The 26,313-nt window shown below is 37.2% G+C and overlaps 1 protein-coding gene across 1 annotated transcript in view; it reads left to right on the top strand.

Annotated features, from left to right (window-relative positions):
- Nucleotides 1–26,313, top strand: part of ttc3 (tetratricopeptide repeat domain 3) — a 50,552-nt gene that overhangs the window by 10,257 nt on the left and 13,982 nt on the right. Inside the window, exons 9-32 of the mRNA XM_036143521.1 lie at nucleotides 1,050–1,144; nucleotides 1,676–1,738; nucleotides 4,460–4,514; nucleotides 5,980–6,136; nucleotides 6,387–6,411; nucleotides 6,535–6,619; nucleotides 8,934–8,964; nucleotides 10,791–10,836; nucleotides 12,313–12,382; nucleotides 12,478–12,630; nucleotides 13,910–13,990; nucleotides 16,166–16,275; nucleotides 16,370–16,496; nucleotides 16,572–16,694; nucleotides 16,785–16,886; nucleotides 16,990–17,082; nucleotides 17,177–17,241; nucleotides 19,549–19,685; nucleotides 19,772–20,092; nucleotides 20,198–20,473; nucleotides 20,554–20,594; nucleotides 24,183–24,230; nucleotides 24,314–24,393; nucleotides 24,475–24,627. Coding sequence (XP_035999414.1) covers nucleotides 1,050–1,144; nucleotides 1,676–1,738; nucleotides 4,460–4,514; nucleotides 5,980–6,136; nucleotides 6,387–6,411; nucleotides 6,535–6,619; nucleotides 8,934–8,964; nucleotides 10,791–10,836; nucleotides 12,313–12,382; nucleotides 12,478–12,630; nucleotides 13,910–13,990; nucleotides 16,166–16,275; nucleotides 16,370–16,496; nucleotides 16,572–16,694; nucleotides 16,785–16,886; nucleotides 16,990–17,082; nucleotides 17,177–17,241; nucleotides 19,549–19,685; nucleotides 19,772–20,092; nucleotides 20,198–20,473; nucleotides 20,554–20,594; nucleotides 24,183–24,230; nucleotides 24,314–24,393; nucleotides 24,475–24,627 — 2,537 coding nt within the window. The remainder of the gene's footprint in view (nucleotides 1–1,049; nucleotides 1,145–1,675; nucleotides 1,739–4,459; nucleotides 4,515–5,979; nucleotides 6,137–6,386; nucleotides 6,412–6,534; nucleotides 6,620–8,933; nucleotides 8,965–10,790; nucleotides 10,837–12,312; nucleotides 12,383–12,477; nucleotides 12,631–13,909; nucleotides 13,991–16,165; nucleotides 16,276–16,369; nucleotides 16,497–16,571; nucleotides 16,695–16,784; nucleotides 16,887–16,989; nucleotides 17,083–17,176; nucleotides 17,242–19,548; nucleotides 19,686–19,771; nucleotides 20,093–20,197; nucleotides 20,474–20,553; nucleotides 20,595–24,182; nucleotides 24,231–24,313; nucleotides 24,394–24,474; nucleotides 24,628–26,313) is intronic.

The following is a 26,313-nucleotide window of genomic DNA, read 5'->3' as shown; positions in this document are numbered from 1 at the left end:
GTCGCACCACATGTCTGTCAATCGATATATATATTATTGAATTATCATCCGGCCTGACTTACCCCAGATACAAAGAATTAACTTGAGATAAGTTTCTAATGGCACTGGTCCTATTCATTATTATAGTAATAAATTCTTGTAGCAAATATTTATTGATTAGTCTAAAAAGATACTCTTAGTAAATTAACGTACATCAATAAACAAGTGTTTTTAACAAAAATATTGCACTTTTTGGATGCAGTGTAAATGTTAATATGTTAAAAAAAACAGTGCTCAAAACATGGGAATTTAATTAAGCTATATATCTATATCCCTGTAGACAATATTTCTAGGGCTTCAACTAACAATTATTTAGATGATTGATTTTTTTCTGTTGACTATGTTTTGATTAACAGATTAATAATTAATTCTTAATAGATTTTTACATAAATTCAACCAGTTCTGGATAGAGCAATTTACAAAGAACATTTTACATCTTAAATACAAAGTATCTTTTTGTTTTTCTTGTTTGTTTTACATTTTGGCCCAATTACAGCTCTGGGTTGTTCTCTTAGCAAATGGCATTGTTTCAGAGTCTGTATATTCCAATTAGTGATGATTTGATTCCTAAATTAGCTGACTCTTATTTCAATAATGGATTAATCTGATTAAATGTTTCAGCCTTAACTTCTAACTTTAGCATTTTATCCCAAGTTAGCCCAGCTCTAAATGAAGCACCCCTTCTTGTTTATCCAGTCTAGAAACTGAAATCATTACTATTGGGCACCCTACATAGGCAACATAACTACGGGATAACATAACACTGCAAAATTTAATTAAACCTTTTTTTCAGTGTTTGAAGGCAATTAAATCCATAATAAAGAAAGGCTCCTCTGTCTGACTGAATCTCTGATTCTATGGGGGGGTGATTAAAGAAGGAGGATTCAAACGTTTTAAAGAAAACTAAACTAATAGTACTTGCACATATAGTGGATGTTTCTTTTTTCTGTTCCTTACTGGAAACAAACCCTAAATGTGCTGTTGTGTTTTTGTTTGTGTTTTTCTTCCAGCAAAGTGAAGCAATGAAGAAGGTTGGAAATCTAAAGTTTCAGGAGCAGCAGTATAAAGAAGCTTTAAAGTTTTATACAAGGGCTATTAAGTTTTAGTAAGTACAATTCTGATACTGCTTTTCAGGGTCAAACTTTATTTATATAGCATATTTTATACAGTCATGTGTAATTCAAAGTGCTTTCTTTACAGAGGTAAAAACTGAAATCAACACATTAAACCAAAGAAATCATCAAAACTGTTTAAAGTATGCAGATAAAAGAAGTAATTATTGATAATAAAGTGGTAGAGAAATCAATCAATTATGGCGAATGAGGAACTGCAGCAGCACAATAATGAATATAAGCGGGGAAAATGGAGAAATGTATTTAAATGTTTTCTAAGGAGAATAACTTAGTCATCTTGGCTTTCATCTCCTGCATAAATCTGACATGAAAGCCAAAATTATGCTTCCCCCACCAGCAAAACTAACACTTGACCTCTTTGTAGTCAATTTATTTCCATTTTAAATGGGAACATAGTTAAATATCACTAAGCTTTTTAAAGGTCATTAAACAATGTATAGAATCCATATTTTGTACCTGATGAACTGATATGCTTAACCTCACATGTCGTTTTCTCTTTCTAGTCCCGACAACCACATACTTTATGGAAACAGAGCCCTGTGCTACATCAAGCAGAAGGAATATCTGTAAGTGAAATTTATTTTTAAGCCGCTGAATGAAACTGAAGCATTTAGCTGCCAGCTGGTTAAATTATTTAGTTGCATTACAGAAACTTGATCATTTAAAGTGTGCATGCACTGTTTTCTTCATCTTTTGTCGACCTGTATGCAGGGGATTGCTCAGGAGGAGGATATAGGTTGACTTCTGACGTGTAGATTTATTTCAGATGCAGTAATCAGGCTTTTCCTGGCAGATTTAGTTTTTTTTCTTTGTTGTCCTAGCTGCCTTTGGTTTTTATTTCCAACAGTAATGCCTGGGTGGTGTGAATCCAACTGAAAATAAGTGAATTACAAAAGTATCCTAATTTATGCATCAAAGCAGAACTTCCCTGACCTTTTTATCTTATTTTGTAAAACTTTAAAATGTGCATCAGAGTACATGTCGTTTATAAATGTTGTAGGTTTCTCCCATCTCCACCATGTGAACATTTTTCAGGGCTTGGCCGCCGCCACTCTTTTAATTGTAACGCTGCTTTAAAAACATGTCTGGGAACAAGCAGCAGGATAAACTGGTTAGTCGGTCAGCTGCTGGTACCGATGATACAGTTAATAACTGGGAAAGGTAGTGATGTACTTAAATCTAAGAGTATACCTTCCTTTATTTTCCATTATGTATGCAAAACATGTTAAAAAGCTTTGATTTTTTTTAACATGTTTTAGCTAAAATTGTGGATTTTTAAAATACCAATATTGTCAACACTTTTATTCTCACATTCTCTCTTTAAAAAACATCAGCTAAATATTGTTATAGTTTTGAACAGCTATAATGATAATTGTTTTATGACCAGCAATGGTTTAAGATGTTTCGTTCTTAATTGTTTGTTTGTGAAGTAATATCTTAAAGAATTTTTTTTCTTTGTGGTAGTTTTGCTCCAATCCCCATACTAGCCACTGAGTTTATTGAAGATACAAACTAGTAGAAGACACAAATCGTTTTTTATATTACTTTATTAAAATACTGGTTTACAGATGGATTTATGAGAAAGGAATACTTTTTTTTTTCTTTAGCAATTGCGTATTGTAATTTAGATCTCCGTTCATCCAAAGTCAGATTCAGTGTTTTATTTTTGTGTTAAAATTTAATGTGTAACTTAAAGGTTTTCTGTATTTTTACACCGCAGCCCTTTTTAGAAAAGATATATGTTATGGCGTCACAGTAAGAGAGAAGGAGTATTTATGTTCGATGTAAACATTGTTTCTGCGATCATTTTCACTCTCGTTAAACCTTTAAATCACTCAACAAACATTAATAAATCTCTGTGAAAATAAAAATAATACAACGCATGGAGCAGCACAGGAGGGCCAGCAGCTTAGGGCAAGATTCAGCAGTCCATCTGCACCACAAGAACAAAGGACATTCCAAAAAAAGTTAAAACACAAAACATCTGGACTTTTTTCCGAAGTTTGAAGACATTTTGCTTCCTATACAGAAAGCTTTCTCATGTCAAAATGTCTGGAGTAATGTGGAGTTGCAGGCTTTATACTACTGCCTAACAAAGGCCTTGTAATGGCTTAGATAGCAATTATCTAAGCCATTACAAGGCCTTTGTTTTCAGAAAGAACTGAACGAAAGTCCGGTTGCCTCCTATTTAAGCCTGTTTGCTGTTTCCATGACTGTGATGATTGAGAAATGACGTGACGGCAACTGTAAGATCGCTCCGCCGATGTAGCCTCACATTCATCTTTTTTACATTTTACTAGACTCCTTTTATTTCAGGAGAGGAATAAACACCCTCTAAGCATTTGGCATTACACATGTCCTCATTGAACTTTCCTTACTAACGACGTAATCATTTTTAATCAGGTTTTTTAAGTAAATCACTCTAACATCCTGGGATCTTGTCGGAGGTTAAAGTAAATAGTTGGTGATCTTGTTCAGAAACGCGTTTGTTATTCTGGGTAAAATCATCTTTCCATGCTGAAAGTAGTAAATATGACATGTATTCACAAAAAGGAGGTTAAAAAAACATTTTCTGTGGGAGCCGCAGGCTGTAAAAACTAGAACCAATCTCTGCTGTTCAGTCTGAAAGGCAGGGATTGAACCCTTAGAACCTTTAGTCGGCACACGGATAATTCAAACGGACCGTCTTCCAAGACATTTCCAAAGCAGCAGTTTTTCTGCTTAATCGTGTCCGTGATGGAGCAGCAATGATATGGAAAGAAAATATTAATAAACATAAACCACAGCAAAGAACTTCAGTTTAATCTCTCAACATTTGTTACCTTACAAAAAAAAAAAGGCACTTTACAAAAAAAGTCATTCTAATCAGGCGCATATCTTCGGATTTTTGAACAATGTTGCAAAGTTCGGTTTAATATTAAAACTGATAATGTTTAGTATTAAGGAAAGCCAAGCAGCTGCATTGGACTGATGATGCAGCAATCCCTCCTCCTGCAGCAATCCCTCCTCCTGCAGCAATCCCTCCTCCTGCAGCAATCCCTCCTCCTGCAGCAATCCCTCCTCCTGCAGCAATCCCTCCTCCTGCAGCAATCCCTCCTGGGATGTGACTCCATGGCTAACCCTAAAGAAGTTAACGCTGCTTGTGTGCGGGCACTCCTGTGTACACAACATTGAAATAAAATGTTTTCTGGGAGATTAAGCAAAAATAAATCCGATTTTGTATAAATGAAATGAAATGGTTAAATTCATAGTATAATTAACTTTTTCCCCCCACCTCCTTTTTATAGAAAAGCTGCAGGTGATGGGAAACGAGCCATTGTCATCGATCCACACTGGGCAAAGGTCGGTGTTATCTTGTTGTTCTGACTGCATCCATTCACTAAAATCAGGCCTAATTAATAAACGTATATTTTTTTAAATATTGACTTTAATCCGGGTTTTTTATTGGTTAACGGTTGATCATGTGAACTGTACACGTTGTTTGGCATTTCTGAATATATCAGTAAAACTAATTTTCAACAAATAATATATATACTTATATTATAATTCTATACAGACGTCCCATATTATACTGGAATTTCACCCACCTGTCAGATGTCCAACAAAACCGTATCAGACCAGAAAAAAACTAGTTTTTAAAATGCAATTCAATCATCATGAAAGGCTGTGTGGCCTTTCTCTCAGTAGAAACACTATTTTGACTTAAATTCTACTTCACAGCTCTTTCCGGAACAATCTTAGTAGCAGCTCAAGGGCTCAGGGTCACATTACAACTAAGATAACATTTCCATGATAAGTAATGTACAAACATGACCTGTTATGTTGTATATGTTTAAAATCAATGCTTTAATTTCATGTAAAATGGTCAGATTTGCTCAGCATTAAGTTGTGGGGGGTGCATAAATACACTTAAAATTTTCACCTCAATTAAAACAACTATCTGCTCCACTTAATGGGAGTTATTTATGCTGATAACATCTCATTTTATGTGGGTGTCCTTTATTGATTACAACATTACTATGATTATTATTTTAGAAGAGGAGAGTCACATCAATGGGTGGACGTTAAATTTGTCTGCAGTTGTGATCAGGCTGTCAGTTGTGTGTATATATAAGATATAGATATAGAGATATAGATATAAGAACCTCTAGAACTCATTTTGGTTTAGGGGCCGCATACAGCTTAATCTGATCTCAAGAGGGCCACACGAGTAAACTCATTGTAAGAGTAAATAGAACTAATAAAAGTGGACTTGTTCATTTTTACATTAGGTTAATTTCACTTTTACACAATATATTATGAATAACCTCAGCGTTTTTAAGAAAAGTATGTGCAATTTCAACAATACTTTTACTCAGTTAAACATTTACTTATGCATTATGCATAAGAACTGATCAGTGATTATACAATGTTGAAAAACATTTATTCACATTTTTTGGAACTTAAAAACACTGTCCTGCATGACAAAATACATCAAACAGATAAAAATTAAGAAATGATTTGAATTTTTCCACACCTGAAGCTTAATCTGCTAATTAAAACAGATTTTTTTTTTTTTAATAATGATAATGCATTTAGCCACAGGGCCGGACTAAATTGTTCGGCGGGCCGGATCCGGCCCGCGGGCCATATGTTTGACACCCCTGCTCTAGATAGTCTGAGGAAAACGACTCAAAGCCTGCTGGATGTATTTTGCAGCGACAGGATTGGGTTGCGCCGGTTAGATGTTATTCCCGTCATTGTTTGTCTTCTCTGACAAAGATTAGAGAAGCAAAAATCCAGTTTGCTCTCCACATTCTTATTTCAGGGTCACTACCGATACTGCGAGGCCTTGTTCTCCATGGGACAGACAGAGTTAGCCCTTGAAGCCCACAGTATTGCTAAGAAGCTGTGTAAAGGCAACCCAGAGGGACTCAGAGACCTGGAACAACAATACCTAAAGTTTACAACGGAGTCTTTACCCGGTAAGGACACTTTGACTTCACATTCTTATAAATCTGTGTAGGGGTTTGAAACCCCCAAAAAAAAAGAAGAAAAATATGTGCTTTTTGTTTCCATTTCCAGCCTAAATGAATTTTTTATTGTCCGTCTACATTGATCTGATTACCGTGTTGCGTCATGCAGACGGAAATGACTCGTCTCCTGCCAGCTTTAGTGTTTCCTGTTTATCAAAAGTGAAACTCATGCTGCTTCGTTTTTTTTTTTTGCTTTCAGCTGAAGTGCCGCAGGCTCCTCAAACGTACGTGTGTGTTTGCCTTTCGCCTCTCGCAGACTAGACACAAACATGATTGGGTAAATCAGCGACTGGCTGTTGATTTATTGTTGTTTTTTCTTCTTTTTTTTAACCACCGCGGGGAAGCAGCTTTAGAGTCGGGCTGGTCAAGAAGATCCAACAGCCGACAAAAACGGGCGGTAAAAGTCATCCGGCAAGAAGCACAGCTGCTAAGGTGAGGCGCTCGCTGATCACGTGTCTGATTTATGTTGTTGTTTTTAATAGTTTCTGAAATGTTTTGGGGATGCTTGGCGATGGTGTTTGAGAAAAAAAAATCCCACATCTTTGTTTTTGTTTTCAATTCTTCAGCAAGCAATTCTTGCTTTTTTTTTTTTTTCCTCTTGATTACTTTGTCTACATTGTTGTGCTGATTATTTAAGTAAGCTATGGGTTTTTCAAGTTGCATCTTAAATGGAGAAAATGCGAAGACTCCTACTTTAAAAAAAAAGTAGGTGTTTATGAGAAGTACAGAAAGCCGATTAGAGGACCTGAAGTCTGAAACTCACAGCCTTCCGGGTAAAAGCTGCACCGCCTGTCAGGCTTTGCTATGAGCAGCTAAAGGTGTTGCTTTAATCTCTTTGGGAATGTTGGGTTCTTCAAAAAAACTGGACGGTCTGCTTTTTGCTGAAAGTAATTTTTAAGTAGGGGAGTTGCCTTCTACTTGTATTTAGCTTGATTTAATCTGCTGCATCAGCCTGTCAGCTGCAGGGCTCTACCCAAAACCAAACAGCAACCGCATTTAAGGTGCTCATCACCCCACAGTAACAAAAAAATTATCCTTTAAGTTAAAAATTCAGCTGTTGGTGGCGCTTGTTGCATTTATTGTCCACCAAAAAGAGGCTAAGGAGTTTAAAATGGTCCACCTGCTCAAACGTGAGACGTAAAAACCGTTTAAGGTTTTTTGCGTTGATTCAAAGTTTGCAGCAGTCTGCCCTCAATCTCCGACTTCCTGACTACACGAATAACTCCTCTGTTGGAGATCCGCTGCCAACCACAAACCTGTTAATGTCTGAAATTAAGTTTCAGAAGCTATTTGATCGAGTTCTGCTCTTTCTCTAGAGTAATTCTGTCAGTATACTGAGTTCACATTAATTAATTAGTCAGCATGTCTGCTCCGGTAGCCGACATGCTGCTCACAGCTTGGTGGGTTTTTAAAATGCTTAAGGTTTATGTCAGATTTTTAAAATAATGTATGTTGCTGAAGTAGGCATAATTTTTTGTAGGAGAAAAGTGCATCTTCTTTCAGCCAGATGGTTGGCAGTGCACAGCAACAGCAGGTAGGTAGGTGGGGGGCAATGTTGCTTTACAGCCAGAGAAAAAACCCTGACTGACATTTCCTTAGAAAAAAGATCGAGGCAAGGCTGTAAGATTCTGCCAAAAAAATCTAAATTGCGATATTTAATTTAGAGTTTTCTATGCATTAACCACAAGCAACAAAAATGGGCTGTAGATAAAAATGTTTGCATACAAGGACTATTTAAAACAAGAAATTTAATTGTTTTTGTTAATTAGAATGTTATTATTCAGGAGACTAGCTTTTGCGAGGATAGCTTGTTGGGAATCAATCATTGTTGAACATAATGTGCGACCAACAAACAAGTTAAACAGTTTGATCGGTTGTTGGTGAGATTCCTGAAAGTTTCTGGTAAAAAGTACGATTATATAAACTCTAAAACCAATAAGAAAATTAATTATCTCACTGCTGTAACTCTCTTTCCTTCCATGTGGAGGCAAAAACACCTCTAATATATCACTGACACCTAAGGGACGCAACTTATCCATTAGTTGTTACACAGCTAAAAATTGCAGACCTCTGCGATTTGGAAATTGCTTTTTTTTTTTTTTTTTTTTTTTTTTTATTGCGATTATATTGCAAATGGGATTAATTGTGCAGGCCTAGATTGAAGTTTTGGACTTGTTTTGGATTGTGAAGAGAGATCTTCACAATCTGATAAGATTTGGAGATTTATTCAAGGTAACGAGGGCAAACATGACCAGGTTAATATGTGGGAGAGAAAGATGCGTTAATTTGAGCATAAATCACAAAACCAGGTTATTGCACATTTTATCCTTCTTTTTATAACGGACCTGTTCTTTCTTGGTTGCACGGAATAAATGCGACACAAGGAAGATAAATAAAAATGTAAATAATAACTGGGGGTTCTAACAAGCATATAAATACTACACAAAATGCCAAAGGGAGAAATTTATTTTCATTCATGTTTTTACACCCTGCATATTTACAGCATTTTGTGTTTTTTAAATATCAGAATTTAGGCCGAACAAATTTCTCCCCTCATGTGTGCTTAAACTGGACTTTAACATTTAAAAGAATGCAGATATTCTGTGAAGCTTTTAGTCTTTAATTTGAATTTCATCTTATTTTTTAGATTTGCTCTTGGGGACCTTTGCTAAATGTCTGAGTGATCCTGCATCTTATCTGGCTGAAATAATGTAATCAAGAGTTAATCATTAACTTCTGTTTTCAGGTCATCGAGACGAAACTGGACAGAAAGACAGGTGAGCGTTCTCAGAACTGACTTTTTTTTTATATATATAAACAACCAGCATCTGTTTGGTTTTGCATTTAAATACTTGAATGTTGTTATCAAATGTGCATTATTCAGTTAAAGTTTGCTTTAATCCAGTTATTTTGAAACCGTAGAGCCAGCTGTTTTCTTCCCTTCCTGCCTTTTGTGACTCTGATGTTTAATTTAAAACTTAATAACCTGGGTGTGGCGGCGGTGTTGCAGGTGTACAAGACGCGACCCATGTTTGGAGAAAACACCAGAAAAAAGCTCATAATCGAGCATTTTAATCCATTTGAACATCTTTGAAAAGTTGATATTCAGTTTTTGCTGCTTGTATAGAGTCATGGTGATGCATTAAATTGATGGTACGGCTTTCTTCTGATGGGATGTCGCGGACAAGAATTGGGTTTTCAGAAAATTACAAATTACAGCAGACCAATAAAAACTTATTTTTAATAACAGAAATGCGTTAGCCACTCCAGTCACAGCCCACATTCGTCTCCCTTAAACCTCTGAAGGCTGCGTCCATCCCTGTTCCTCGTGGACCTACCACACTTTTTCCTTCTACTCAACTTTCCATTTACCGTATTCTTCGGACTATAATGCGCACCTGAAATCCTTCAATCTTCTCAAAACTTGATAGTGTGTTTAAGAAGCTCATGATTCAGGGATGCCTTTTTATAATTACTTTATGAAAATAAAGATGAGATAAGATGGGCTTTATTTATCTCACATTGGAGAAATTCACTTGTCACATCGGCTCAGTAATCAATAATCAAAAGAAGGTGCATTTTTTATATATATATATATATATATATATATATATATATATATATATATATATATATATATATATATATATATATATATATAGATATATATATATATATATATATATATATATATATATATCTCTATATATATATATATATATATATATATATATATATATATATATATATATATATAAATAAGAGAGAGAGATAGATAGATAGATAAAAATCTCAATCACACACAGTGGATCTAAAAATACAAAAAGGAAATAAAGCAGAGATTTAGGATGTCTTATGTACATTCACGGTGACTATATGCATATGTATTGACGTACATTAAAGTGGTAACAGCAGAAGTCACTTCTTTTCAGGATTATTGCACATTAGTTGTTACAGTTATAGTGCAACGTTGTATAGTCTGATAGCAGCAGGGATGAATGACCTGGGGTAGCGCTCCTTTTTACAGACAGGGTGTCCAAGTCTGTCACTAAAGGAGCTATAAGAACATATCAAAGTAAATATCAGCATTCTGGTGAAGATTCTCAATCATCCAGGTCATGGTCATTCCAAAAAAGTTTAAAAAAACAAAACAACTGGACTTTTTTCCAATGGGCCCCATTACTAAGTGGGTGGACCAGTTCCGGTTTAATTTGCTTGTTATCTAAGCCAATACAAGGCTTCTGTTGGGCAATAATATAATAAAAAAAATAAAAACTCAGAAGTAAACAAGGTTGTATTTTAGTTGTGCAATTTCAAAGCTCAGTTTAGAAGGAACGCTACAGTTTTTAAAAACTGTTGATTTTTGATTATTTGCCGGCTTGTTGTGGAGACTTAAAAATAAACAAGCCTGGTCAGCACCAGTTGGTAAGCTGTATGGGGTTCTGTGATTGGTCAGAGCGGTCCTCGTCTTCCTGTGTTGTACCGGCAAACCGACAGAACAAAGCCAGTCCCAACGCAAACATGGATTTACCCGTCAAAGATGTGTTGTATTACTTAAATATGTTAACAGCGATCTTTGTTATGATTCTTGGGGTAATTGAAGGCGTTTCGGAAGCAGAGGGAAGATTGAAAGACTCTCCATCAAAAAGGTCAGTAGGAGCCTCGAGATCATTGTTTTCTCATGAAGGTGGTGTAGAGTTCAGCTGTTACTTTGATGCTTTTTTTTTTAGTTTTTAATCCTGGTTTCGGACAAATTTAGTTTCTGTTTATTGATTATTTATTTCCTGTAAATGCAAGCTAACGTCTGAGAGCAGAAGCCAGCTTCTTGGCGCTCACTTTAATGTGTAGTTTATCACAGGGTTGATTAACGGAGGAACTTATTCAGCCTGAACTAGAATTTGACTATAAACAAGTCTTTGTTTGTTTTTTCAGACTTTTTCTATCCTGTTGTCTAAATATTATCCTTTATTCGTGTCCTTACTTCCTTCTCTGGATACTTGTCGCTCCCTCACCTATTCTTCTGTTATTCTTTTTTTTTTCATCCTTTGTTTTGTCCTCACTACTTTGCCCACACATCTTTCTTTTCCACTTGTCTTTCCATTCTTGTTTTGCCTACATTCCTTTATCCTAACTTCCTTTTTTTCTGTACTACGCCTCCTTGTTTTGTCCTTCCTTACTCGTGTCCTTATTCTCTCTGTTGCTTTTAATCCTTTCCTATTTTCCTTCCGTTGGTCCTTCCATCCTTTGTTCCTGCCTTCCTTAGTTTAATCCAAGCTTTCTTGATTCCTTTCATTGCTTCCTTCCTTAGTCCCTTCATTGCTTCCTTCCTTAGTTCCTTTCTTACTTCCTTCCTTGGTTAATTTCTCGATTCCTTCCTTGGTCCCTCCCGTGATTTCAAATTGGTTACTTCCTTGCTTCCTTTGTTGGCTCCCTCCTCGCTCCCTTTCTCGGCTCCTTCTTCGCTTCCTTTCTCGGGCTCCTTGCTCGCTTGCTTCCTTTCTCGGCTCCTTGCTCGCTTGCTTCCTTTCTCGGCTCCTTGCTCGCTTGCTTCCTTTCTCGGCTCCTTGCTTGCTTGCTTGCTTCCTTTCTCGGCTCCTTGCTTGCTTGCTTGCTTCCTTTCTCGGCTCCTTGCTTGCTTGCTTGCTTCCTTTCTCGGCTCCTTGCTTGCTTGCTTGCTTCCTTTCTTTCTCGGCTCCTTGCTTGCTTGCTTGCTTGCTTCCTTTCTCGGCTCCTTGCTTGCTTGCTTGCTTCCTTCCTTTCTCGGCTCCTTGCTTGCTTCCTTCCTTTCTCGGCTCCTTGCTTGCTTGCTTGCTTCCTTCCTTTCTCGGCTCCTTGCTTGCTTGCTTGCTTACTTCCTTCCTTTCTCGGCTCCTTGCTTCCTTCTCGGCTCCTTGCTTGCTTGCTTCCTTTCTTTCTCAATACCTTTCTTCCCTGGTCCCTTCCTCCTTCCCTTCACGTTTCATATGTAAATTCTGCCCACTGTAAACATATATAGATTTTTAGATTTATGTTAAAATGAACACAAAGGGCTGAGAGCACTGGCAGTCTGGAAAAAGTCTGGATATTTTAAATAAAAAAAGTCTGTGGGAACTCTTGACTAAAAAACAACAATGATCTGCTTCCAGTCAGAGAGAAGAGCTCAACAGCTCTGCAACGAACAAGTCAAAGAACAGAAGTGACCAGACGCAGAAAGCAGTAAGAGCTTTTCCACACAGCCGGTCATTTATGCTTAGAAATCACTTTTAGGGTTGTTTTCCACACTGACCTGTTGCTGTTTGTGCCTCTCGCAGAAGCAGAAGATGCCTGACAACAAAGCAGATTTGTGCAAAGAGTTGAGATTTCTGGTGCAGGAGGCTCAAGCCGCCCTGTCCGACCTCCGCAGCCGCAACGCAGAGCAGGCCTTCAGCCAGGCCCTGGGCCTTCTGGAGGCTGCAACACCCAAGGTAACTAATCCTTTACGAGTCCAGTCACATCACAACAAATGAAAAGTAATTCATCATTTATACTAGGGCTGAACGAGTTTGGAAAATAATCTAATTGCTATTTTTTTTCTTAATATTGCGATTTAGTGCTGTTTTTTTTTCCCCAGTTTCAATTATCATGTCTTTTTAAAAATATACAAACAACAAATCAATTTGTTTCCTCGCCATGTAGATTAGTTGCTAAAAGACCCGCAGCATCTAAACTCGGTACAGTAATGATTGCGTTCTGTCTACGATATATTTCAACCAAAATTGCAATTTTGACTTTTCTCTGCATTAACCACAAGCAACAAAAATGGCCTCTAAATAAAAGATGTTCGTAAACAAGGACTATTTAAAACAAGAACTTTCAATATTTCTATTGATTAGAATATTATTCAAGAGAACAGCTTTTAATTAATCAATCCTTGTTGAACACAAAGTGCAACCAACAAGCAAGTCTATGTATTAAACTGATTGACCTGTACTTAATGCTATGTATGATTATATAAACTCTAAAACAAGTAATAAAATTAGATTATCTCACTGCTGCAACTGTCTTCCCTTCAATGTGGAGGCAAACCCACTTTAAACATTTTACCAACACCCAAAGAACGCGTCTGATTCACTAATTGTTACAGAGCCAAAAATTGCAGACTCTGCGATTTGGAAATTGCGTTTTTTAAATCGCGATTATATTGAAAATGCGATTAATTTTTTTTTTTTTTTTTTTTTTACGCTAACAAGAAGCTTCTGATGGGAAATGATGCACACATCGACCACAAGAGAAAATAGAAGGAACAAAATTATGTAATGTTGAATTATTTATACCCTTCTCAGTAAACAATAGAAAATCAGTGAGATGGTGTTACTTTCATTACATCAATCTAAAGCACTTGTTGTTGCTGGCAAGTGGAAGTAAATGATTAAAGCTCAAAGGAGCGTAGGGTCCACCGGTCTGTAGAGAAGTGATGGGAACCTCGTCCACAGTGGACTATTAAACGTAGCGAGTGATAAGCCACTAAGTGCATTTTTTTGGTATCATAAGTCTCTAAATCTTATTAATAAAACATAATAAAATTTATCCAAAGGGCAATTTTTTTTACTTTATCTGTGAAATATAATTTAGGGTCGCAGCTAAAGATTATGGACAAATTCAGTAATCAGACGAAATTGGCACGTGTTTTAATCATTTGAAGTAAAGTTTAGGGATTTCTGACTGTACTGAGTTTAAAATGACCGAGTTCTTTGTCTCTTTCAGAAACTTGGACTTTCTACATTGGATCTGCTGTTATTACTGTTTGGACGAGCGTCGGCGTTGACAGAAATTGGACAGCCTGACGTAAGTCGCACGCAGCAAAAAAGGGAAATGTTTAGGAAATCTAAGCTTGTAAAAAAGACGGTTCCGTGAAAACATGGCTCCGATTAAAATTATCGACCTGAGCAAACACAAGAAGTAGTTTTTCAAAGGGTGTTTTCATGTATTAATGAAGGGTCTGGATGACTTGTGGAAACTGATGGTACCATGAATTCTGGGGGATATCTGAGCCGCCGGTCAAATAACAAATGTTGTGTAGCAGTGAAGTGTTAAAATAGATTTTGAAAGAAGCTTCTCTTTATCACAATGTATGACCAGAAAAAAAGTATTCACCGCCCCGTTTGCAGCTGCAGATTTTTATTTATGTTTAAACCCATTGAATTTTACTTTGCTGGGTTCTGAGTAGCATTTTAGGAGACGCCCGATACAGATAAGGACAAACTTTCCTCTATGTTGAAGGTCTTGTTTTGAAGTTAACGTTAATTTCCTAAGAGTTACAAAAGTGCTCGTTTGAGCCGTCCTGAGGTTTCCAAAGACATTCCCGTGAGAAACTGTGGTGACGTGTAGCACAGATACGGCGTTCCCAAACCTTTATTTATTTATTTAGTTATTTTTGTGGTAATTACGAGGGTAAAGCTACAAGAATAAAGTCATATTTTTGTAAGAACTGCCCTCCCCCTGCGTTAAAACGACAAATGTGGAACGCCTTGTAAAGTTATACTTTATCGTTTTCACAATAAGAAAATGCAAAATCTTTTTAGCACATTAGGATCAAATCTTCCCACTAAATAAGGGAGTTTTTAATTTTAATTTGGATGCTGAGAGCTTTTCGTAATCTGTTCTCTCCTAGAACAATAAAAGTGCTGATTGTGTGAAAATCACCAATCTACAAGATTTTTCGTTCCTTTTTTCAGTTGTCAAGATCTAGACTTTAATTCAATTAAAATGTTGTGACATGACCGGTTTGTTGAGGTGTAAATCACCAGCTTTATCACAACTAAACTGATTTTTTTATATATATACTTATATATATATTTGCCGATACCAAAAAGTCTGTTATGATTTCCGATCGATGCGTTCGATATGATGCAATATCATCTGCCCGTCTCTCACTATTATTACTGATATTATTTGAAAAAAACCTAGAAACCATTTTATTTCTAAGCAGTTATTTAAATCAAACATGACTTTCATCTAATTTTGAAATATATTTCGATCGCATGTTTATTTTAGGTTCATGCCTTGTGAATTTCAAAATAAAGGAGCATATTAAAAACAACGATTTGGATAAATATTCTAATTTAGCATTATTGTTAATCTTTTAATCAACATATATTGTTACACCTGTAGTTTTGTTCTTATTTGAAAACGATCCAACATGGCTGAACTGAAGCAACTCTGGAGAGATGTTCCTGCTAAGGAGGCAGCAGCTGTCTCACATTGGTCCAGGTTGTTTTAGATTCCCCTCAAGTAAAATCCTCGCTTTGTATTTACTCAGGTTATAATTATTTTTTTATATTAAAACTGCTTTGCTCTGAAACATTTAAATGTGGGGGAAAAAAAGCCAAAACAGAAAAAAAATCTAATATTTCTTTTTACAGCACTGTAGATGATCAGAATGTGTAATTTGATCTTAACGAGGCGTTTCATTCTAAGGAACTAGCAGCTTTCCAGAAAGAAAAAGTATTTTATTTAACTAAAGTATTTGAAAACCAAAAGGTGTTTTATGTGTGTGTTGTTGTAACTTGACACAAAAAAGCAACACAGGAGCAAAATGGTTTTCACTTGATTTCTGTGGAAATTAGTGGAAGGAAAATATTTCAGAGGGTTGAATTATAGTTTTTTAGGCAGGAGAAGTTCTTGGAATTATCAGTTTAGTTTTAAATATAGGTGGTGAGAAATATACCCTGGTTTGTTTTAAAGTTGGAAAGCTGGTTTAGAGGATTTATTCTGGTGTTTGGAATCACAATGTGGTGGAAAAATATCAACTTGTGTGTCTTCTTCTTTGACGAAATGTTTTCATCAGCGCAGATGTTGGTCGGACAGCTGCTGTCTCCTTTAATTCCTTAAGATTAAAGATCTGAACATGTTTTGGTTCATGTCTGCTCACTTATAGGACTTTAACCTTATTTCATAAATAAGTTAATTGTGTTCTTCTTGCTTGCTACACTGAGATTTTGTCCTCTTTGTCACTGGCAGGAGCTGGCAGAAGCGGAGAAACTCCTCGAGAGGATGAGATCGTTTGAGGAGCGGACGTTTCAGTGTCTGGTCTACTACGGCTTCGGCAGGGTGTTCCTCAGAGAAAACCGGTACGGGGAAAACGACTCCTGCCTCTTCTCTGCCGTCTCCCAGCCTCGTCTCTGTGTGTCCTTTGAGCGGTCGCCTCCCTCCTGTGTTGTGCAGGTTTAAAGTCGCCATGCAGCGGTTTTCAGATTCCCTGCAGATGGTGAAGAATCGAATAACGCCGGGGAAGCTGACCTGGCCGTTAACCAAAGAGATTGTTAAAGAAACGCAGCTGGACGCCTTCAAGGTCTGCGCGTCCTGTGACCTAAATAACGTCAGAAAACAGGAAAGAGACTGAATTATATTCTGTTTGTGCTTTTAGGAGATGCTTGAGAAGGCTATAGAGCTGTGCAAATTTCCTCCTCCCCCTGACGCCGTTTGTCGTCTAGAAAAATGTCTTTGCCCTCTAAAAGCTGAGATCTACTTCACCGACCCGGATTTTAAGGTGCGCTGCAGCTCGTTTCTGTGTTTTTGGAGTAAAGGGTAAGACGTAGATGGGCTTTGAACGTCCGAGCTTGTTTTTTTTTTTTTTCAGGGCTACATTCAGATATGCTGCTGTCAGAGCTGCAGGGTTGAGTTTCACATCAACTGCTGGAAGAGCCTGAAGTCAACAAAGTTCTGTGAGAAGAACGAAAAGGTCGGCTTAGGCTGCGCTGCTCCTCCACTTTTCCTCCCACACCGGCTCGTTTTTTCTTTACGTGTTGAATAAAACGTGTTTTTTATCATTTGTGTGTTTTTAGGATATCCTTAATGAGGCGTGTTTGACTCCTGACTGTATGGGTAAAATCTGCAGTATAAGAATCGTTTGTCCCACAGGTTTGGTGAAATGTAAGGTAAGATAAAATGTCCAGTAGGGAACTTTGACATGAGCGACGGGATCAAAATTCACTGGGTTGGTTATTTTTTTTTTTTTTTTTGTCCCTTCAGTTTGAAACGACAATAACTAAACCAGAGATGCCAAAGAAACCCAAGATGAACCAGAAAGCCACAAGGTGAGACCACAGCCACACTGTTGTAGAAATACAGGCGAGTCTCAATACATCATATCGTTAAAAAGTCCATTTAATTCAACAATTCATGGCATGGGACTTTTCATGGATTCATTACACACTGATACATTTCAATCTTTTATTTCTGTTAGTTTTGAACAGTATGACCGCTAGGTAAAACCCAGAGTTAGAAGCACTGTTTTCTTATGGCCTATGAAAATCATAAAGACTGCTGCACTTGTCCAGTCGACCGTCATTTACTCCATTTTAAGTTTACATTGTGAAAGAAGCTTCCTGCTCAGAGTGCTATATCCAAAAATATGAGAAGGAAAGGAAAAAGGGTTGATAGAAAAAAACATTGAAAACAGATCACTGAAATCTACAAAATACCTTTTTTTTTAATTGAATTACAGAAATGCATTAGCTCCTTAAGATATTAAACTAAACGAGAAAGTTGCTAAAAATCTACAAGTGTAGTTAAAAAAATTTAAATACCAAGTTTAGAAAGAATATTTTCTTTGAACATATTTGCTCCCCAACTCCACTAAGATTGAATCTTCATCAATCTGTAAATCTTTAATTCTCTTAGATGTTTCGGTTCAACTTCTTTTTCATCTCTTTTTAAGTCCTCTAGTTTGCAACTTCATAGTTTTTGTTTATTTTTACTGCACTGCATTTGGTTACTGGTCTATTTTTTTTTTTTAATTCACTGTTCGATTAATTAATGTTTTACATTTATACTCATATAAGAGCTTTTATAGGTAGTGGAAACCTTTGTGTTTCTTAGAACTGTTTTTAGTTGTTGGGAATTACTAATTTGTGCAAAAAAGGCCAAAATTACTAAAAAGTTTTTATTAGTTTTGTTAAGTAAATTGCTTATTTATTTTTTGCATAGTTTTAAATTTTTTTATTTTTTTTTTATTTTAGAAACGATATGCTCTAAGGGCTTTAAAAGTTTACATTAACCACTTAAGCTTTGCTCATTCAGTATGAGCAGAGCCACGGCCATTTAATTGAAAAGTAGGTCAGACATAGTCATGTATTTATTTATTTTATTCCCTAAAGACCTCCACGGAGACTTTAAGGTTTCTAAAAACAAGTCCCTAAATTTTATTTTCACAAATAATTTTGGATTTACAGCACTTTAAGCACACCAGATGGCATTCAACATTTTCACATATTGTTGACGTTCTCTGAAAAAACGCTTCGCTGCCAGAAATGTTTAACTCCACTCCCCCAAGGTCGGTAAAATTAAAAACTAGAGTCCTACATCTTTAAACAAGATACGGGAAGTCTTGTCTAACGTCTACTGGAGAAATAATCTCACTGCACAACGGAGCTCACAAAACGCACCGCTGCTTTGTGCAGCTGTGAGCAGTTAAGAATGTAACTTTCTGCAACAGGGCAGAGGAGAAAGTCGGCAGGACTAGAAGCTTGCTAAAAAATAATAAATAACAATTTATTGATTTTCTCTTCATTTTGTTGATTTATGCTGTGCACAATGGTACATGTTGATGAAACACGGGGTAAATCTTACTTCCAAAGGCTTTTTCATGTGCCGAAGGAGTCCTATATTGGATATCAGCGCTTTTATTTGACCTTCTTCCTTTATTTTATAAAGTTAAAAACCCATTTGGAACAGTTTTGGCACGTATGGATAAATTGTGCCAAAATAACAAAGCCCACTAAAACCTCTGTGAGACAACTTTAGCTGATTCAGTCCAGATTTGCTGCAGTTATAGTCGAGATGCAGATATTAAAAGTCTAAACTTTCTCCAATATTTTCATAAGGGCTTTCTTGTAGTTTTGCAGTGTTTATTTTTTTTTTAATATTTTGGTACTTTTTTTATTTAATCACCTATTAATCAGACATAGTGACATTTGGAATTGTAGTTCCACTTTAAAAGTATTCTTTAATGCCTTAGCTTCACACAACTACTAAAATTTACATTTACACCTTATAACTTTGGAGCTGTACTCTATTTATATCAGATATGTAATTTCAGATGGAATTTGCTCCTAAAAGCCTCTGGGCGTAAGGGGTTGATTTAAAACAATTAAGACTCCAGTTTAATTGTATAATAGCATGGAGTAATATATGGGTTTGCTGCTTTATCAATAACAACCTCAGATTTTAAGCGTTTGTGCCAGTTTAAGTGAAATCAAAGCCAAACTCAAGCTGCAGCTGATCCAGACAACAGGGAGCTGTGTTTCTAATAATATACAATTGTGTCATCAGCATAGAGATGGAGAAGTGAAATATCATAGTTTCATGCTGTTATTTCCCTTCTGGTTTTTTTGTGTTCACAGTGTAAAGAAGTTAAAGTCAAAGGAGGATCAGAAGCAGAAGAGGAAAACCTACAAACAGACATTTAAGGATAATCAGACCAACGGCGACGATATTATGCAGAAGAAAGACAACCCAGGAGCACAGAGTCAACAAAAAGGTACTTTTCCATCGACCGTGACTCTGAGAAGACGTTTATTTTTTTCAAAACACAGATTAATGATCTTTTTTTTTTTTGTGCTGTAGCCTGGTTGGTGTACAGAGATCGAGTCCTGCTGCAGATCAACCAGAACCTGGACCTTCTGAGGGAGGAGCAGGGCCTCCAGGTTTCTGCGCTGACCCACAGCCTGCAGCCCTGGTTGGAGCTGGACTGGTCGCGGGGGAACCTCATCGCCGGCAGGCTGCTGAACTGGCAGCAGGAGCCGCTGGAGACTTTGGGCCAAGCTGTGGAGCTGCTGCTGGAGAGAAAGAACCGGGTCTGGGCGCGAGTTTTTATTCAGCAACTAAGCAGTTGTGTGGGTATAAACTCGAAGCTGAGCAATTGGGCGTGTCAGCTCGACACTGCAGGTCAGCCGTCACTCTCCTGTCTGGGTTGCGGGCGACGCTTAGTGAGTCGGTCTGAAGCCTGACGGCCTGTTTTTTTTTTTTTTTTTTTTTTTTTCCCGCTTTCAGGTCTGAACGCGGCCCGGTCCTTCATCGACCGGCACTCGGAACACCTGGAGCAGCTGGATCTGGCTATTCTGCTAAACTTTGACCCGTTAAAGGAAATGATTTTAGAAAAACTCGACACTAAACCGGAATTTTTTTCAAGCCTGGGCTTGACTGTGACTGAGTATTTAAAACAGGCTTCAGCCCATGATATGAGGCTATTTATCTGGACTCTGGAGGAGCATAGAGAGGACTATGTTTCATGTCACACTATACTGGATGAATATTTTGATATGATGGGTACGTATTTTCAACCAGCCCAAACACTTGATGGTACGAGCAATCCCTCTTGCTTTAAAATTTTCCCGTTTGTTTTTCAGATGGACATTGTTCTGTCTTAAAAAAGTCTGAAAATGAACATGTAAGTCTTTTTTTAACGCTGTTGTTGGCTTGATTACATATGCCTGACAGCTGTTCTTTACACGAAATGCTCTGATGGTTCTGCAGAAAGTACACATGGCAGCAAAGATTTATTAGAAGTAGAACATTTATCAAGTGTAGATGAGCAAAAAGAGACTGCTAATGGAAACCTGAGCTGCTTTTTAAAAGGAAATAAGTTTTTGTGCAGTTTTAGTTTTTACCTGGTGTGAAGTAAGTAGACCCCCGGATTCAACAGCTTGTAGAAGCAGAAATTTTAAGTTATACTCTGTAGGACTTCGTCAGTCTCCTACATTGTGGTCCAGGGATCTTAGCCCAGCCTTTCTTATATTAGGGAGTTAATTGTACGTTAATGGAGGTTTTGCAGACTTTATTTTCTGCACAGCTCGCTGAAAGGTTCCACCACAGTGTTCAATTCAATTCAATTTTATTTATATAGCGCCAATTCATGAAATATGTCATCTCGAGGCACTTTACAAAGTCAAAATCAATCAGATTATAAAGATTGGGTCAGATTATACAGATTGGTCAAAAATGTCCTATATAAGGAAACCAGTTGATTGCTTCAAAGTCTTGACAAGCAGCATTCACTCCTGGAGAAGTGTAGAGCCACAGGGAGAGTCGTCTGCATTTTACATTGCTTTGCAGCAATCCCTCATACTGAGCAAGCATGAAGCGACAGTGGAAAGAAAAACTCCCCATTAACGGGAAGGAAAAACCTCCAGCAGAACCGGGCTCAGTATGAACGGTCATCTGCCTCGACCGACTGGGGTTACAGAAGACAGAGCAGAGACACAACAAGAGAAACAAAAAAGCACAGAAGCACACATTGATCTAGTAATCTGTTCTACATTAGATGGTAGTAGCGGGTGAGCCGTCTTCTCTGGATGATGTCACAGTTAACAGAACGTCAGACCAGGTGTACCTACTATGAAGAAAAAGAGAGAGAGAGCAAAAAGTTAAAAGCTGAAATGACAACAGTCATTTCAATGTAATACAATGCAAAACTGTGTTGATCTGGACTTTGACTAGGCCATTGCAACAAGTTTCAGATGGCCTCACATTTGACTCTAGAGTACTTTGGTATACAGCGGAGCGCAGGGTTGACCAAGTGGCTTCAGTGTGCCGAGGTCGGGCGGCTGCAGCATTTCCCTTACACTTGGATGCAAATTTTACATTTAAAATCTTAAAAAAAAAAATAAATTAAAAATCGCTACAGATTATAATCCCAGTCTTATTATTACTTCCCCTCTGCGTTTTGGTTCTGCCTAACTTGATAATGGCCGTTTATATTCCTGCTACTTGATGGTCAGGGCATCTATATAGACTGATGTTGGCCTCCGGTTGTAGCTGCACCCTAAACCAGGACTTTCAGACTGCAGTTCATCAATGGTGCATATTTGGCCTGCCAGCAGGACAATTATTCATTTTGAGGCAGATAATTTCACAGACAAGTTGAAAATGTTGGCTAGAAAAAGTGCTTTGCTTTCCTGAGTCGCGTTTTATGCGTTCATTTAAATTAAATTGTAAGTTCATTCACAGGTCCAGCGGTGTCATTAAACTCAACAAAAGACAGCAAACATTTTCAATCAAGTTGGGACCCATATGTAGCTGAAAGGATAGCTTAGTTTGTCGTTTTTGTTGCTTCAGTATTTAAGGCCTCGTTAGAGCTTGACTTAATCTAAGCTCTAACGAGGCCTCGCTCGCAGGTCTATAAACCTCCAGACATTTTAAATTGATAAAGCTTCATTGGATGGGAAGCGAAACGTCTTTAGCTTCAGAATATAAGTCCAATTGTTTTTTTTTTTTTTTTTTTTACCTTTTTTGGATTGATCATGACCTGGATGACTGAGAATCTTTAACAACAGCGTGTTCAGTCAAAGCTTCTCTCGCGTCCGCTCGGTTTGGCCCTGTTGTTCTTCAGTGCCGGAGAAACCCGGGTTGGCCCTGAAACCCCTGAAACACTTGCAAGCAGGTGAAGCCAAGCGGTGCGTTGCTAATACGAGCCGGTGGAACTGGGGCTAAACATCCACGTCGTACCGTTAGCTTAGCACGTAGCACCATTCAGCATTTATTTTCTCTTGTCTGTCTGCCTGAGAAAGTTCCTTCGAACAACACATATGTGTTTATCTCATCTATGAAGACGGCCGCATGTTTTCTTCTGGCTGTTCTCCACATGTTGGTAGATTTTAAGTCTTTACGTCCAGCAGCAGCTCGTTATTTTGGTCAGGTTTGCGGCTGCAGGGAGGAGACAGGAGTCACTGGGTGCTGTTAGCGGAAGAAGTGCGACGATTTGGGGAGAAGTGAACGGGTCAGTGGGGGAAGCCCTGTGGAAAGGGAGCCCAGCTGTCACCCATAGAGCCGTTACGCTAACTTTCCATCAGCGTAATAACTTAATTAAAGAGTAATTTAAACAACTGACAGCATAGCGGCCCGTTGCGCTGAACTGCGCTGGCGAGAACCCGGCTATAGTGCAACCTACACCAGAGTAGTCTGCAACTTCATTAGGGTAGAAATATTTATAAATATTAGGGAAAAATAGGCTTGTTTTAGCATTTTATTTCTGGGCTACATTTAAAAACTATTTCCACAATAGAGTGGAAGTCGAGTTTGTTTCTGTGATTTTTGTCATTCGTCTGCAAACTAAGATGAGATAAGATAGACTTTATTGATCTCACAGTGGAGAAAGTCACGTGTCATATCGGCTCAATAATCAAAAGAAGGTGCATGAGGTATATACAGTGTGTCCACATATATACAGTGGATCGGAAAAAATAAAAAAAGGAAATAAAGCACAGATTTAAGGTGACTTATATACATACAATGCAAAAACAAAACTAAAAATAAGTCAAATATTCTTGAAATGAGTGTATTTGTCCTTGATTTGAGCAAGTAAATAAGATGGTTTGCTAAAGGAATGAAATTTTTTGCACTTAAAATAGGAACAACTCATCTCTGTCGTCTTATTTCAGGTGCTGTAAATCTAATTATCTTAGTTTAGGGGTCAAAATACTCATTCCATTGGCAGATAATCTTATTTAGCTGCTCAAATCAAGGATAAATGCACTAATTCCAAGACAATTTGACTTGTTTTTAGCTCCGTTTTTGCAGTGTATGGATTAATGTACATTAAAGTGGTACCAGGTACAGAACAACAGTGAGGTAGTGAGATTATTGCACACGTTAGTGGGTATTAAGGTTAGTAATACCCTGTAACTACGTGTTAATTTTTTTGTTTTCCATAGATTTTGAACGTTTAATTCAAGAAATTGTGCTTTGTCTTCTCGTAAAAATTTGACGTTTCCTGTTTTATAAAACCTAAATTGGATAAGAATTTGTAGTTTTCATATTAAACTATAAAATTATTTATACAGTAGGCATTGTTAAAACTTGATCCAGTTGCTTTTCTCACTGGACCTCGTATGTTTTATTGCTGTCGAAAAATTTAATTGGAAGGAGGAGGGATGGAAAAAATGTCTATGGGCTGTAAAATTTGCAGACTTTCACCCCGTACCCCAGTTTATCAGACGTTTATCTTAACAGAAGCTAATTTAACGTGATCTCATTGCAGAATTCACCTTCGAAGGCTAAGAATCGAGGCAGGAAAAAGAAACGAAAGGTAGAAAGTCTGAAAAAATGTGATCTTGCTGGTGAAAAGATGTACTGTAACGCCATCATCATGTCACGTTTATTTCCACCCAGGGTGTTTCTGGTTTGTCTGGGATGAGGCCGGTAACGCCGAGAGACGAGTGGGATCAAGACTTTTTTGAAGACGACTCTTTGTAAGTTGAACATACGACCTGGGTGGACCTGAAACCCGTTCTTTCCACCATCTTCACGGCTTCTCCCGGCGGTGTTCGCAGATCTTTTCTTCACCCTGGTGACCCGTTCAGTGTTCCCAGTCACCTCCGAGACCAGGTGGCGGATTTTGAGGACCGATACCACTACGGCAGAAGCAGAACTCCCTATAGAAAGATTTTAGAGAACCCTGATCCCACTAAAGAAAGTTTGTATGAGTAAGTACCAAAGATAGTTTAATATTGATATTTTAACTCTAGATCTGTACAGTCTGGTAATTTTCATATGGAACATGTAAAGCTATATGTTGGTGAAACTTATCTAAGCCATTATTAGGCCTTTGTTGGGCAGTAGTATAAAGCTTGGTACTCCACATTACTCCAGACTTTTTGAATTGAGAAAGCTTCCTGGAGAGGAAGCGAAAGGTCTTCAAACTACAGAAAAAAGTTCAGTTGTTTTGTTTTTTTACTTTTTTGGAATAATCATGTGAAGCTATGTGTGTTTTATTTATAAGAACATTAAAAGATGTCAAAAAAGTGGCTTATTTTCCTCCTGAACTGTTGAAATCTGACACATTAACCATACAATTAGATACTCTAAGGTTAAACAATGTGTTCAGTTTTTAAAACGTGTAAAAAAAAAAAAAAAAAAAGCAAACCAAATTAAAATGTTCATACAGTCTGATCTTTAATTAAATAATTCTGACGATGCCCTGTTTTAGCTCTGGGTAAAAGTTTCAACCTCGTTTATTTGCTGTAGGCGTGAAATTAAATTAAGTTGTTTAAGTTAAAAATTTCTTGCCAAAATTAGAGAACCTCTTGGAGCTGCTTCTGGTTGTTGGCATAAAGCGTAATTTCTGTTTATTTCATTCAAGTTTAAGAACTGGATGATCTAAGACCTTAAAAATCTGAGAAAACATGCAATATGCAAGGATATTTGTGGCCAGTTGTTTCTGCTTCAGATTCAAAGCAAACATAAACACCAGATAATCAGTAATTGGGCCAACGTATAAAATTCAATCTGCTGTTTCCATCCCAGCCTCACAACTTCTTGTCTTGGACGTCTTCTTTTAATGCTGCATTAAGCACAACCAAATGTACTGCAGGTATGTAGCACCTGTATGCGTTGTGCTTTAATAATGAGCTCACTGCTGTCCAGGCAAAGCGTAGCGGCGTATGGCGATGAGGATAATTTTGCGTGTCCCTAACATTCAGACTGGGAGGTCATCAGTTGTTCCCAGAATGTGTTGGATCCCTAAAAGCTTTAACGTGAAGCTGATATTTCAGCAAATATCTTTATTTTAATCAGGGCTGAACGATTTTGGAAAATAATCTAATTGCGATTTTCTTTCTTAATATTGCAATTTTAATTTTATTGCAGTTTAATTTATCATGTGTTTTAAAATATATACAAACAACAAATCAATTTGTTTCCTCGCCATGTGGATTAGTTGCTAAAAGACCCGCAGCGTCTAAACTCAGAGCAGAAATGATTGAGTTCTGAAAATTGCAATTTTGACTTTTCTCTGCATTAACCACAAACAACAAAATGGCGTCTAAATAAAGATGTTTGTAAACAAGGACTATTTTAAACATGAACTTTTAATGTTTCTTTTGATCAGAATATTATTCAAGAGAACATCTTTTAATTTAATTGGACATCAATCCTTGTTGAACATAAAGTCCAACCAACAAGCAAGTCTATGTATTAAACTGATTGACCAGTACTTAATGCTATGTATGATTATATAAACTCTAAAACACGTAATAAAATTAGATTATCTCACTGCTGCAAGTGTCAAACCCACTTTAAACATTTTACTGACACCTAATGAACGTGGCTAATTCCCTGATTGTTACATAGCCAAAAATTGCAGACCTCTGCGATTTGGAAATTGCGTTTTT

The sequence above is a fragment of the Fundulus heteroclitus genome, chromosome 11, assembly GCF_011125445.2.
Source record: "Fundulus heteroclitus isolate FHET01 chromosome 11, MU-UCD_Fhet_4.1, whole genome shotgun sequence".
NCBI classification, from domain to species: Eukaryota; Metazoa; Chordata; class Actinopteri; order Cyprinodontiformes; family Fundulidae; genus Fundulus; species Fundulus heteroclitus.
The sequence above is the reverse complement of the archived record's forward strand: the minus strand, read 5'-3'. Positions and strand labels throughout refer to the sequence as shown.